The sequence below is a fragment of the Echinops telfairi genome, unplaced genomic scaffold (genome assembly GCF_000313985.2).
Source record: "Echinops telfairi isolate 266 unplaced genomic scaffold, ASM31398v2 ScPeMD7_7457;HRSCAF=8495, whole genome shotgun sequence".
Taxonomy (NCBI): domain Eukaryota; kingdom Metazoa; phylum Chordata; class Mammalia; order Afrosoricida; family Tenrecidae; genus Echinops; species Echinops telfairi.
Genome location: NW_022111357.1, coordinates 45,776,444 through 45,789,256, shown reverse-complemented (window position 1 = coordinate 45,789,256; position 12,813 = coordinate 45,776,444). Strand labels below are relative to the sequence as shown.

The 12,813-nt window shown below is 61.9% G+C and overlaps 2 protein-coding genes across 2 annotated transcripts in view; both read left to right on the top strand.

Annotated features, from left to right (window-relative positions):
• Positions 1–1,298: 1,298 nt before the first annotated feature.
• PIK3R2 (phosphoinositide-3-kinase regulatory subunit 2) lies at positions 1,299–11,040 on the top strand. The gene is made up of 15 exons (XM_004697801.2): positions 1,299–2,045; positions 5,176–5,268; positions 5,519–5,569; positions 5,669–5,800; positions 5,896–6,115; positions 6,612–6,697; positions 6,803–6,911; positions 7,064–7,162; positions 7,308–7,488; positions 7,587–7,712; positions 7,953–8,095; positions 8,323–8,499; positions 9,086–9,157; positions 9,398–9,568; positions 9,780–11,040. Exons 1-15 carry the CDS (start codon positions 1,724–1,726, stop codon positions 9,985–9,987), a joined length of 2,190 nt encoding a protein of 729 aa, XP_004697858.1. The 5' UTR covers positions 1,299–1,723; the 3' UTR covers positions 9,988–11,040.
• Positions 10,952–12,813, top strand: part of IFI30 (IFI30 lysosomal thiol reductase) — a 5,945-nt gene continuing 4,083 nt past the window's right edge. The window contains exon 1 of the mRNA XM_004698143.2: positions 10,952–11,041. Coding sequence (XP_004698200.1) covers positions 10,952–11,041 — 90 coding nt within the window. The remainder of the gene's footprint in view (positions 11,042–12,813) is intronic.

The window sequence follows — 12,813 nt, the reverse complement described above, 5'->3', positions numbered from 1 at the left end:
ACCCACTCCCCTACCCGGCCTCATGGATTCAGGGGGGCGCACACTGGGGCTTGTGCAAACTCGTGTACCCTGGAGTGGAATGGCGGGAGGTCCCAGACCGTGCCGATTATCCCTTTCCTCCATGTCCCCTCTCTGGGCCTCAGTTTCCCCGCCTGTGGAATCAAGGTGACAGGGTGGGCACAGGGGGGCCAGAGAGGCCTGTTCTTTAGGACGTCTCCTGGGACTCTTGGTGGCGGCAAGTACTGGACCTCCAGACCCTGTGTGGGAGGCCACCTCGCTTTCGTACCAGACCCCTGAACGAATTTCTTTGGTCAAAGGCACATACCCGCCTAGCTGCCATACCTAGCCTGTACACCAACAGCCCCGCTGCCCAGCACACCCTCCCAGCCTCATTGAGGATCCTGCCCCCACTCAGGTGCCCCCAGACCCTGCCCTGCAGCCTTGCAGGGTGGCATACCTGTGTTCAGCTCAGAGCCGGGTGATCATGGCCTTCATCTGTCAGCTCCCACCCCACCCCCACCCCCATTGGCAGCCACAGGACACTCCTGCCATCTGCCTTGGGTCTGCCCTCCCCTCTGGCTGCTGACCCCACCCCTACCCATTTTGAGCCCCTCCGGGGGAGCCCCCTGGACCGAGAGATGCCAGGGACACACACAAACACACACACCCTCCTGTGGAGGCACAAGGTCTGCTCGCATTGACTCACCTCCAGGCCTTCACTTGGTGGCAACCGCAGCGGTCCCTCCTCCTTCCCTCTGCTCGTCCACCATGGCCTGTGGGGCTCTGGTCACTGCTGACCCCTGTCCAGATCTTCCTGGAGCCTCCTCCCCCAGCCCCACTAACCCAGCAGTCCTGCCCATTCCAGTTCTAGCTTTTGACTATGTGACTGACCACACACACACACACACACACACACACACTCCTTCCCCCCACTGCACACTCCCCCCACCCCGTCTTGGGCCAGAAAGTCAGAAGGATTTGCATTTGTACTTGGCCCTGAATGATGATCTCTGCCCTGAGCCTCATCTCCCCATTCTTAACAAGGGCAAACGGGGGATGTGTTGCTGCTGCGTATGCCTTGAGCAGGTTCCTAAAGCTCTGCCCCCAAAGACCCCAAGGGGTGCTGCCACTTAACAGATAGGGAAACCGAGGCCCACAGAAGGGCCCCAATGGCCCTGAGGGGGCTTGGTGAGTTTGAGACTGAAACCTGGGTTTGGGGCCCATCCCTGGGCTGAGGGGTGGGGGGTGGTGAGGGGGCCAAGCCCAGATGACTCTGCCCTGCCTTTCCCCCTAGGTCCACATCCCCGCTGAGCATGGTGACCACCTGTGCCCCTGACTCTCTCAGAAGAGCCGCCAGCCTCAGGCGCCGAAGGCCCCCCACATGAGGGAGTGAGTGAGTGGTCCATCCTGGTCCCCACCTGGCTGAGTGGCCAGAACACACTGCAGACCCCTCCTGCCTGCAGGCTGATGGTGGGCACAGTGGTGAAAGACCCTGGTCGGGGTCGTGACCCAATGGAACAGATGGAGGTGTGAGCTCCCCTAGACTCATCAGGCTTGGCCCGGCCTCCCCTGGCTAAATTCCACTGTTTCAACTTCATGGTGGACACAGGGGTCTGAGTGTTCTGAGCCAGCTCAGCGGACCCTCTGGGCCCTGACTCGGCCAATGGGGACAGACGGACCCCCAGCAGCCACTTGACACTCTGGACCTCGCCCCTGCCTGGCCATGGCTGGTGCCGACGGCTTCCAATACCGCGCATTGTACCCATACCGCCGGGAACGGCCCGAGGACCTGGAGCTGCTGCCTGGAGACCTGCTGGTGGTTAGCCGGGCAGCCCTGCAGGCACTGGGAGTGGCCGAGGGCGGGGAGCGCTGCCCACACACTGTGGGCTGGATGCCTGGCGTCAACGAGCGCTCACGGCAGCGTGGTGACTTTCCCGGCACCTACGTCGAGTTCCTGGGACCTGTGGCGCTGGCCCGGCCCGGCCCCCGTCCACGTGGCCCCCGCCCGCTACCTGCCCGACCCCGGGATGGGCCCCCTGAGCCAGGTGAGCAGCCAGATGATGGCAGGGTGCTGTCTTCCCACAGCCCCACCTGTCCCTTCTCGCCGGTGGGGCGCTCAGGCTCTCGGTCACTCTTGTTGACCATTGATGGCACCGTCTTTCTGGGGTTGGGCCCGATTCACAGGACAGGCCGGGCGCTGCCTTCGTGGAACTGCCAGTTAAAGAAATCGGAAGAAGGTGGTTCCAGGGCGGCCCAGAACGGGAGAAGGAGCCTCGAGTGGGGAGAGCTGGGGGTGGACTGTTTCCAAGCAGTGAGGGCGAAGGTCAGGAAGTGGGATTGACTGTCAGGTTCTGGGGGCAGGAGGCTCCACACGTGGGGTGGAATGAGGACGTAGAGGCAGCAGCACCTGGCCTGGGGTTTGGAGAGGAACATGGGAATTTTTGCAAGTCCCAGGAAAGTTCAGCCGGACCAAGGACCGAGAGGCACATTCTCCATCGGGTGGTTTGCAGACTGTGTCCCAGGAGCAGCCCTCATTGTTACGCAAGTTTTCAAATGAGGGGACGCTCAGGATGGGGCGCCCCGTGGAACCCACCTAACACCCCTGACGACCCTGTGTCCCTCCTCAGAAACTGAGCCCTCCTTGGTGCCACAGAGCTGCCGGGGAGAGCAGGGAGCCTGGCACAGAGTCCACGCTGGATTTGCCATGCACCGGGCAGCAGGTGTGGGTCCCAGCTGGGGGAAAATGAAGCCTGCCTGGGGAGAGGGGACCCAGCCTGGTCTGCACTGACCCTCGGGCAAGCCTGGGAGGCCCTGTGCACAGAGGGCGAGATAGGTGCCAGAGGCCCACCCAGCATGTCCAGGGAGCTAGGAGGCACTAAGGTCAGTCTGATTTTGAACATAAGGGACGCTGATCTGGAGTTCCCAACTCGGGGCAGAGCAGGGACGCTGGGCCCCTCTGCATCTGGCGTGCCCAGGCCTAGGCCTGCATCCCACCTCGGCCCAAAGAGCAGGAGGCCCCATCTGGGCTCCCAGCCAGAACCTGCCTCTGTCCCTGGTAACAGCCGCTTCCCTCCCTGGCCTGGCCCCGTTCCAGCCGCCCGCCTGCCCGCCACAAAGCCCCATGTGGGGCAGCTGCCCAGCCTGCCTTCTGAGCCTTCCAGGACCACGTGACCTCAGCCAGAGCCGCCCACCCCAGGCCTCAGTTTCCTCATCTGGAAGCCACAGGGATGGTCCCTTCCCGCCTACATGCCTGCTGCTCAGGAAGCCAGGGACAGGCCGAGGCTGCTGGGTAACAGCAAGCAGGTTGTCATACTCAGAGCCTCGCGGATTGCCATCTGTAACATTGGGGGGAAGGGGGTGGACCCGGGTCTGTGGGGCCCTCCCCACCTGCTGGCATACTGGTCACAGAAGACTTTCAGGGTCGCCTCCCCCAACTCCATTCGGGGCGTCACCTACCCCCCTTCGCCGTGCATGCTTGCTGTTTGTTTTGGCGTTTGCGACACGCAGCTGGGCCCTTCTCCAGTTTGAGGCGCCACCTGGCCCATCACTCAGGACGCCCCGCAGGCCCTGGCTTGTCCCTGCTGCGTGCCAGGGCGTCCCTGCCTGCCGAGGACCAGCTCCAGGTCAAATGTGGTGATGGAGCCAGAGGCTTCTGAACAGGAAAGAACCAGGGGGCCGGGCCGGGCTGCCTGGCTGCTGGGAGTGAGTCCCTGGGCTTGGGATAGGGAATCCTTTTTAAAAAGCAAAGTGCTGTGAAAAACAGCAAAAGCCTCAGGAGAAGGCGTAGAGGTCCCCAGGAACTGTTTCCTGTGCATTCCTTTCTACCTTCTTTCTCCCCCCCCCCCTGTAAACACTCCCTCCCCACAATGCTAATGCTAATGGCCCCTTCCTTATTTAAGGAAACTGAAGGCCAGAGAAGGCAGGTCCCCTACCTGAGGCGGCCCAGCTGGGGTTTGTGGCGGAGGCCAAGCCTGATGTATGAGTCTTCCGTGGGCATGGTAACAGCACCTCCGGTGGTCAGCTTCCCACGGGCCTCTCTTCTCCCCTGTTCTGGGGACTGGAAGTCCAGATCCCAGCATGGCTGCACTTGGGAGGGGGGGCTCTGGGGAACTGCCCTTTCTTACAAGGGTGCCGGTCCCTGGACCCGACATGCATGCTGTCTCCTCTCGAAATCTTTTAACTTTATTACAGGGAGCCTAGGTGTCACAGTGGGTGAGCCGTTGGCCCCTAACCCAAAGGCGGGCAGTTGGAGGCCACCAGTGGCTCCTTGGGAGAAAAGACCTGGTGGCCACCTGCTCCTGCCAGGGGTCATCGCTGTCACCGTTTGTTGTTCAGTGCCCTGGAGTCCGCTCTGATCACAGCGACCATGCCTGCAGCGCTGCCTGGCCCTGCGCCTGTCCCCCTGGGAATGGGCACGATGCCTGGACCGTGGGTGCAGCCCCTATATCAGTCGGCCTTGTTTCCCTTTCATTGCCCTCCATGCTACCACACATACCCTTCACCAGGGACGGGTCTCCCCTGACGACATGTCCAAAGCATGTATGACCAAGTCTTGCGTCTAAGGAGCGCACTCTGGCCTCGTACCCTCAAGTCATTTCCAGGTCCACGCCTGCCCTGCCCTGCCCCCGTCTGTGGTAGCCACACCGCAGAGCATCGAGCTGAGGGTCTTCTTGGTTCCCGTTGGCGCCTTGCCTTTACCTAGCCGACCAGCAAGGTGACAGCCCAGGACCAGGAGACCCCACAGGGCGGGTCAGCTGTGCCCCGTGCGCTTGCTGTGAGTCAGAATCAAATCGAAGGCACCCAACAACTTAATCACAATCATGAACGACCTAGCTTCCAAATGAAATCACACACAGCCCCAGGCGTCTGGGGGCATCTCTTTCAGAGGGGCGGGATACAAAGTAACCCACCACCTCTGGTTTTTCCCAAGTTGTGACCGGGAACATTGTTGCCTTCAGCTAGGCCCTCCTCCTCCAGCTGAAACCTCCCCACCACACACACACACACACACACACACACACACCCATGGAGAGCCCCCTGGGCCAGCTGCCTGTCTGAGCCAGTCCCTGCCTGAAGTGACCCAAGCGGAGGGATCCCTCAGGCAGGGAGCCATGCTAGGCCCTGCCAGGGACCTCGCCAACATGCCGCCCTAACCTCCCTCCCTCCCTCCGGCAGGCTTCCCTCTCCCCGACCTGCCTGAGCAGTTCTCCCCTCCAGACGTGGCGCCGCCCCTTCTGGTAAAGCTTGTGGAAGCCGCTGAGCGCACAGGTGAGCTTCATGCCATGGGCCAGCTGAGGGACCCCTATGTGGAGTAGGGAGACATGACACCACTCCCTATTACCACCCCCACATCAACCCCCCCACCCCTAGGGAATGGCGAACGGGATCACCCCTCCAGTCTTGTCGGGGTCTCAAATCGCCAGTGAGTAGGGGGTGGGGGTCTGGATTTGAGAGCTAGTCTCACCGTTTCACATGGTTGACTCCTGCCCCATTCCCCCCACCCCCCCACCCCCCTCAGGGCTGGACAGTGCCTCCCTCTGCAGGCCAGAGCTGCCTGCCCCACGGACAGGTGAGGGGAACATGGGGACAGGGTGGGGGGAGCACCCGGTATCAGAGGTCCAGGTAGTGACCTAGGATCATCCGGACGTGTGTCCCCTGCCCCCTGCAGACTGGTCCTTAAGTGACGTGGAGCAGTGGGACGTGGTGGCCCTGGCGGATGGCATCAAGGGCTACCTGCTGGCGCTTCCAGCGCCCCTGGTGATACCTGAGGCTGCAGCCGAGGCGCTCAGGGTCTTGCGGGGTGAGCCCAGGGGGCGCCCACGGGGGGGGGAAAGGGCCTGGGTGGGCGGGTACAGGTAACGTGGCTCACTGCAGCGGGTCGGCTTCTCTCCACAGAGGGGGCCGGCCCTGTGGGGCAGGCGCTGGAGCCACCGACCCTGCCGCTGCACCGCGCGCTCACGCTGCGCTTCCTGCTGCAGCACCTGGGGCGCGTGGCCCGCCGAGCCCCCGCTGCAGGCCCTGCCATCCGAGCTCTGGCCGCTGCCTTCGGGCCGCTGCTACTGCTGCCCTCGCTGCCGCCCGCGCCCCCGCAGCCGCCAGGGAGCGCACCCGATGGGTGAGCCTTGGCTATGCCTGGACGGAGGGCGGGACTGGGAGCTGGTGTCAAGAAAGGGAGCGAGGTTGGGGCTCGCCCGCAGCCGCTAGCCGCTGGGTGGTAAGGACAGGGTAGGGCGCCTAAAGGTTTCCGAGGCTGGCTTTAGAAGAACAGGCAGCCTCCTCTATCTTCCCTGGAGTTGCTGATGGGTTTGAAGCTACGACCTTGTGGTTAGTAGCCCAACGCTTCACCCACAGTGCCACCAAATCCCCCCACTTGGGCGTCTTTCCCAGCCTCTGCTTCCAGTCATCCCACCCCAGGTTTGGGACTTTTATTCTTTTTTTTTTTTTGGTTTGCGATGTATCTCACCTATTATGTGCACATAAGCAGGAATCAGCCCTCCCCTCCCTCTCCCCACCAGCACTCACACACAGCCCAGGTATCAGGGTTCACAGACCTGTGTGTGCACAGGGACAGACAGGCGCCACTCGGGACTCACCGCACGCCCTCCCCACAGGACTGAGCCCGGCCCCGACTTCCCGGCAAAACTGGTGGAGAAGTTGCTCAAGGAACACCTGGAAGAGGAAGAAGTCACGCCCCCAGGTGTGCACACCCCCCTCCGCCCCCTCTTACTGGGGCAGGGTGTGAGTGGGCCTGGTGGCAGTGGACCATTGGTGTTCAACATGGCTTTGCTTTCTTGTTCCCCAGCACTGCCGCCTAAGCCTCCCAAGGCAAAGCCAGCCGCAGGGGGCCTAGCCAATGGGGGAAGCCCGCCCTCCCTGCAGGATGCTGAGTGGTACTGGGGGGACATCTCTAGGTAGGGGAGCTGGTGAAGCTCCGGGAGAGCTGTGAGTGGAGCCAGAGCCTTGGTGGGGTGGGGGCAGCATGGGGTCTGTCTGGGGTGGGAGGTTGTGAGTGTGGGGAGCAGGGTCTCTGGCAGGTGACCCTGATCTTGGGTCTCTTCGGCAGGGAGGAGGTGAACGAGAAACTCCGAGACATGCCCGATGGAACCTTCCTGGTTCGAGATGCATCTAGCAAGATCCAGGGGGAGTACACATTGACCCTCAGGTAGGGGCTTAGCCCTGTACCCACGAACCTGGTGTCAGTGGTCCGAGAAGGCGGCAGGAGGACATCAAGGGTGTATGTCACAGCCGGGAGACTTGGGGCCAAGGTCAGGGTGTTGGCGGTCACTGACCGCTCCCCCTATTTCCAGGAAAGGCGGCAACAACAAACTGATCAAAGTGTTCCGCCGGGACGGCCACTACGGCTTCTCCGAGCCGCTCACCTTCTGCTCCGTCGTGGACCTCATCACCCACTACCGCCACGAGTCGCTGGCCCAGTACAACGCCAAGCTGGACACTCGGCTGCTGTACCCCGTGTCCAAGTACCAGCAGGTCCGGGCTGCAGCAGGGGGGCGGGAGCCAAGGGGAAGTGTGCTGGGCCAGACTTTGCATCTGGGTCTCCCCCTGACCCCTCCTCCGGGTGCCCCCAGGACCAGATTGTCAAGGAGGACAGCGTGGAGGCTGTGGGCGCCCAACTCAAGGTCTACCACCAGCAGTACCAGGACAAGAGCCGCGAGTACGACCAGCTCTATGAGGAGTACACACGCACCTCGCAGGTACCCCAGGGAGACCGAGGCCACCAGGGCCTGCAGGGCCAGGTAGCCCAAAGGAGAATGTGAGGAGGTGGGAGCTTGGTGGGAATGGGGTTTTGGAGGTTGACAAGCAGGTCAGCCGAAGAAGCAGGAGCCAGGGCATTCGCACGCCTGGTGGCAGGGCCAGCCAGAGAGCGCTGGGATCACTTTCTCCCTGTGGGATGGTCCAAAGACAGGTTTACACACACACACTCTCTCCTCCAGGAGCTGCAGATGAAGCGCACAGCCATCGAGGCATTCAACGAGACTATCAAGATCTTCGAAGAGCAGGGCCAGACGCAAGAGAAGTGCAGCAAGGAGTATCTGGAGCGGTTCCGGCGGGAGGGCAATGAGAAAGAGATGCAGAGGTGAGTCACAAGGGGAGAGAGACAGACGGGACAGCCAGGGCTCTGTGTCGGACAGTCGGGCGTTGGCAATGGGTTCTAAGGGATGGTTAGGGCTTGGGCCAGAAAGAGAAGCCCTGGGCAAACAGCACGGGCCAAAGCCGAGAGGTTGGAGCCCATGGTTAGGTGCAAAGAGGGCCCCGAGGGACGCGCCTGGGCGCCTGCTGAGCCCTCTGCACCACCGTCCGCAGGATCCTGCTTAACTCAGAGCGGCTCAAGTCTCGCATCACCGAGATCCACGAAAGCCGCGCAAAGCTGGAGCAGGAGCTACGCGCGCAGGCCTCGGACAACCGGGAAATCGACAAGCGCATGAACAGCCTCAAGCCCGACCTGATGCAGCTGCGCAAGATCCGAGACCAGTACCTGGTGTGAGTGCCTCGCACCTGCGCAGCCCCGTTCGCGCGGGGCGCCCTGGGGACTCCGCCACCTTCCCGCTCGATTGCTCCACCAAGCGGCCCATCCACAAGCCCCTGCTCTTGAAACTCTGCTTAAGAGGCTGTGGCCATCCCAGCCTGGGTTCAAGTCCCAGCGCTGCCCTCGAACCCGCTGCGGGTGACACACAGGGGCTCCACCAGGTATGCCTTGGTGAAGCTTGCCCTTGACGTCCAGGGAAATAGAGGCACTGAGCAAACAGCTGGCCCATCGAGAGGCCATCCCTAAGATACAGCCTTTCGTAATAAGGGCTCCTCTGGCCTGGCGTGTTCTAGAAAAGTGCCCTCCAACCCCACCCCAGCGCCACACCTGAAGCCACGGGAGCCTACCAAGGTTCAGCTTCCCTTAGCCAAGTGGAGGCTGCCCCCACGTGGCCACCGGCGATAACGCATCCAGAAACAGCCTTCCCAGGTCTGCCCCTGTCTGGGGCCAGGTTTGAAGGGCATCCAGGGCCAGCCTTGCCCCAGCCTTGGTTTCTACCTCGGCAGGGACCTGAGCCCAGCTTTCTCTGCCCGCCCTCAGGTGGCTCACCCAAAAAGGTGCCAGGCAGAAGAAAATCAACGAGTGGCTGGGAATCAGAAACGAGACTGAGGAGTAAGTAACTACCTAGTGGAGGGCTTCCTCGAGGAGGGGCTATTTTTGAGGGCGTTTGAAGGATGCATAGTTTACCAGCTTCCCGGAGGGACAGGTCTTTTTTTGATGGGTTTTGAAGAAAGAGTAGTTTGTTAGCCAGGGAAGAAATGCTGTCTGGGCAGCAGGGGGATCTTGGCTGCTGGCAGGTGTGTGACCATGTGTGCCCCTCCCCCCTCCCCTGCAAACACACAACCCTCACAGCCAGTATTCCCTGATGGAGGATGAGGACGACTTGCCACACCACGAGGAGCGGACATGGTACGTGGGCAAGATCAACCGCACGCAGGCTGAGGATATGCTGAGCGGCAAGAGGGATGGCACCTTCCTCATCCGAGAGAGCAGCCAGCGGGGCTGCTACGCCTGCTCCGTGGTGTGAGGGGGGGGGGGGGTCAGGGGGGTGGGCGCTGTTCACACACCTCGCGGAGCTCGGGTTATTGGAGGTGAGGGAAAACGGTGGGTGTGCACTGTGGCCAGAGGGGATTGTGGGGGGATCTGATGACCGGGGTTATTGGCCAGGCAGCGGGATCCGACGGGCTCAGGGAGCCCAGGGCTCCGTCTGACGCACCACTGGCCTGGCCCACAGGGTGGACGGCGACACCAAGCACTGTGTCATCTACCGCACGGCCACCGGCTTTGGCTTTGCCGAGCCCTACAACCTGTACGGGTCGCTCAAGGAGCTGGTGCTGCACTACCAGCACGCCTCGCTGGTGCAGCACAACGACGCACTCACCGTCACCCTGGCCCACCCCGTGCGCGCCCCGGGGCCCGGGCCCCCACCTGCTGCCCGCTGACGTCCAGTCCGAGGGAGGGAGGAGCAGAGCCCACACAGAGGCTGGGACCAAGCCCGCGACCTTCTCTGCCTCTGCGCCCCCACGCCCTGGCGCGTGGCCTCTGCCGCCATCTGAGTCTGTCCAAGTCTCTGCCCGCCTCAGTACTTTTTCTCTTGGTTTTTCCTCCTTTCGGCTCCCGCCCCCCCCTCACCCTTCATCTTCCTCTTTTTTCCCCTGAGCCTTTTCTCCCTCTCCCTCTTTGCCCACCTGTCTCTGTCCGCCTGTCTCATCCCTTGCCAACTGGTTGTCTGTCTCAGTTCCCGCCCCGCCCCACCTACCCCCACATGCCAGTTTTTCTCTACATCTTGCCCTGTCTCTCCATGGCTGTCGGGGGCCCCTCTAGCCCATACCCTAGCCCCCTTCAGGGGCACTGTCCTCCCAGGACCCTGCACCCAACCCCCTTCCCTGCCCCTTGCAGGCCTCTGGGGTCACCAGAACCCCTCCTGGCTGCACCTGCCCTGTTTACAGAGGCCTCTGGGCAGCGCCAACCCAGCCTGGGAGCCCTGATTTTTAAGCCATAGACCCAGGGGCCCGGAGAGGAAGGAACCTCTCGCTCGCTCGCTCGCTCGGCCACTTCCAAGAGCCTCGGCTGTGACATTGGGGCCGGGCGGGCAGGACCCGCCCCACAGACCCCAGCTTCCCCTCCAAACCCTGAAGTGAAACCTGTGGTGGGGCCTCCTCCGGCCCCAGGGGGCCATTACCCAGAATTCCCCACCCCCTCCCCATCATGAGATTCATTCAAAATAAACTCGAGCACTGGCCCGTTGGGCCTGGCCCCAGGAACGGAGGCCCCCTGCCACAGAGCGGGCCCCACCACTGCCAGCAGCGCCCACCTGGCCACCATGAGTCGCCCTGGCCGCTTCTTTTACCATGTTGTTCCCTTTCTTTTTCCCGGGCAGCCGAGCCTCCTCCTCCCTTTTCCAGGATGAGCACTCTGATTTTTATGCTGCCGACCCGGCAGGAGCATTTTGTACGGTACATCGGCATTGCCACGAATAAAGCTCTGGAACTGTTGGTGCCTGCGAACTATGGGCCTTCTGGGGGAGGGGGGATGGAAGGGGTGTGCTTTCCCCACCCCCCACCCCCAGCCTAAGCCACCCTTGAGGGCTGACATACATGTACTTGTTCCATTTGCCTCAGGGTCCAGAGAAGGTCCCAGAGGAAAGGGGACTCGAGACCCTGCCCAGCTCTGCAAGACCAGACCACGCTGCCAGTCCAGCGGGTCCTCCTGCCCCTAAGGGCTCCCCTTGTCCTCGGGGTCCTAACCACTCCACTCAGCTTTGGAGGCCCCTTGGCCCTCAACAGGCCACCACCAGATCCCCCGGGGGGCAGAGCCAGGCCAACCTTGTGACCTCTGCCCCCACAGCATCTTCCACCTGGCTCCAGTTGACCGCTCCCCGCAGGGTCCCTGTCCTTTGGTTTATCACTCCCCCATCTCATGTTTCCTCCCCTTAGACCTGGCTGAGTCCACCCTTACTGCCCCTCATGGGCTTCCAAGCAGCTCAGCAGGAGCAACGGGCTGAACAGAGCCCAGCCTCCCCTGATCTCTGGCCCATCTCGGTCCCACTGGCTTCTGGGGATCAGGAGCTTCCTTTTCCTCTGTGGCCGCGTCAGGAGGTTCCTGACGACCAGGTGTTCCTGAGGGGAAAGCAAAGGCTAAAGTGCTCTGGCTTCAGCCAGTAAATAACCCACTGCAGCCTCTTCCCAGTCCCCGCCCTCAGCCACCTGTGGGCAGCTGCCTTCCCTCTGACCCAATAGTTCCTCCTTGCCAAGGGATAGGAAAGCCGATCTTCACTACTTCCCATGGGAAGTTTCGGGGGGTGGGGTGGGGCAGTTTGATAAAATGGGCACAGAGCACGTGGGCACCAAATCTTGCCATTACCATTACAGTTGCATTTGCCATGGGAAATTGTAGCGTTTACATTTATTATATCTGTATGTACTTAGCCAAAATCAGTTTTGTTCCAAGCCTGGGGGAGCTTCCACGAGAAAGTGGGCTTTGCAGAGACGGCACCAGGTTTAGGGCTGTTCCAGCCAGAAACCGAGGAAACAGGTCCCAAATTTGCTGCTACCTGTGTAGAAACACAGGACTTCCCAGAACTGAGTAAAAGGGTGACCCAACGTCCCAGCTGGGGGCTTTCCGAGTTCTGGCTTGTACTGGCCCTCGAGACCTGCAGAATCTGGTTAGTCCCCCACCCCCACCCCACATCTGCCTCGGGCCTTTTTCTGGGGAGCTGGCTACCTTAAATTGAGATCCTGAGGCAAGGCCCTATCCCCCCCGAAACGCCCTATCCCCCTCGGAAACTCCTGCGTCCCATCTTTGCGTTTACAGAAGGGGAGGCTGAGGCTCGATCTTGCCCAAGGCCATCCAGTGTACCTCCGAGTGTACACACACACACAAACACATCTCACCCCTCTGGTACACACACCCTACCCCACATTAAAAAAACCCTGACAAACCGCAGTGAAGACAATGCCTGCCCTCATCCATGTCAAGTCTTGGGGTGGAATAGAGGCTGCCCCAGCCCCTGGGGTGGGGCCCGTTAAGGAAGGGAGGAGCCCCCCCTAGCTTCTGCTTTCTGGCCCAGCTGTGGCCAAGTCTGAGTCAGCCCCTCGGGACCGACCGCGGGTGGGTCTGAGCCTATGGCTGCGGAACCAGGGAGCGAGCGAAGGGGGGAGGAGGGCCAGCACAGAGGGGACAGGGCTGGTCTGTAGGGTCACCAGGTCTCCGGACCAGGGGCTGGGCTCCTACCCTGGCCTGGGGCCCCGGAGACCACCCGGCGTCTC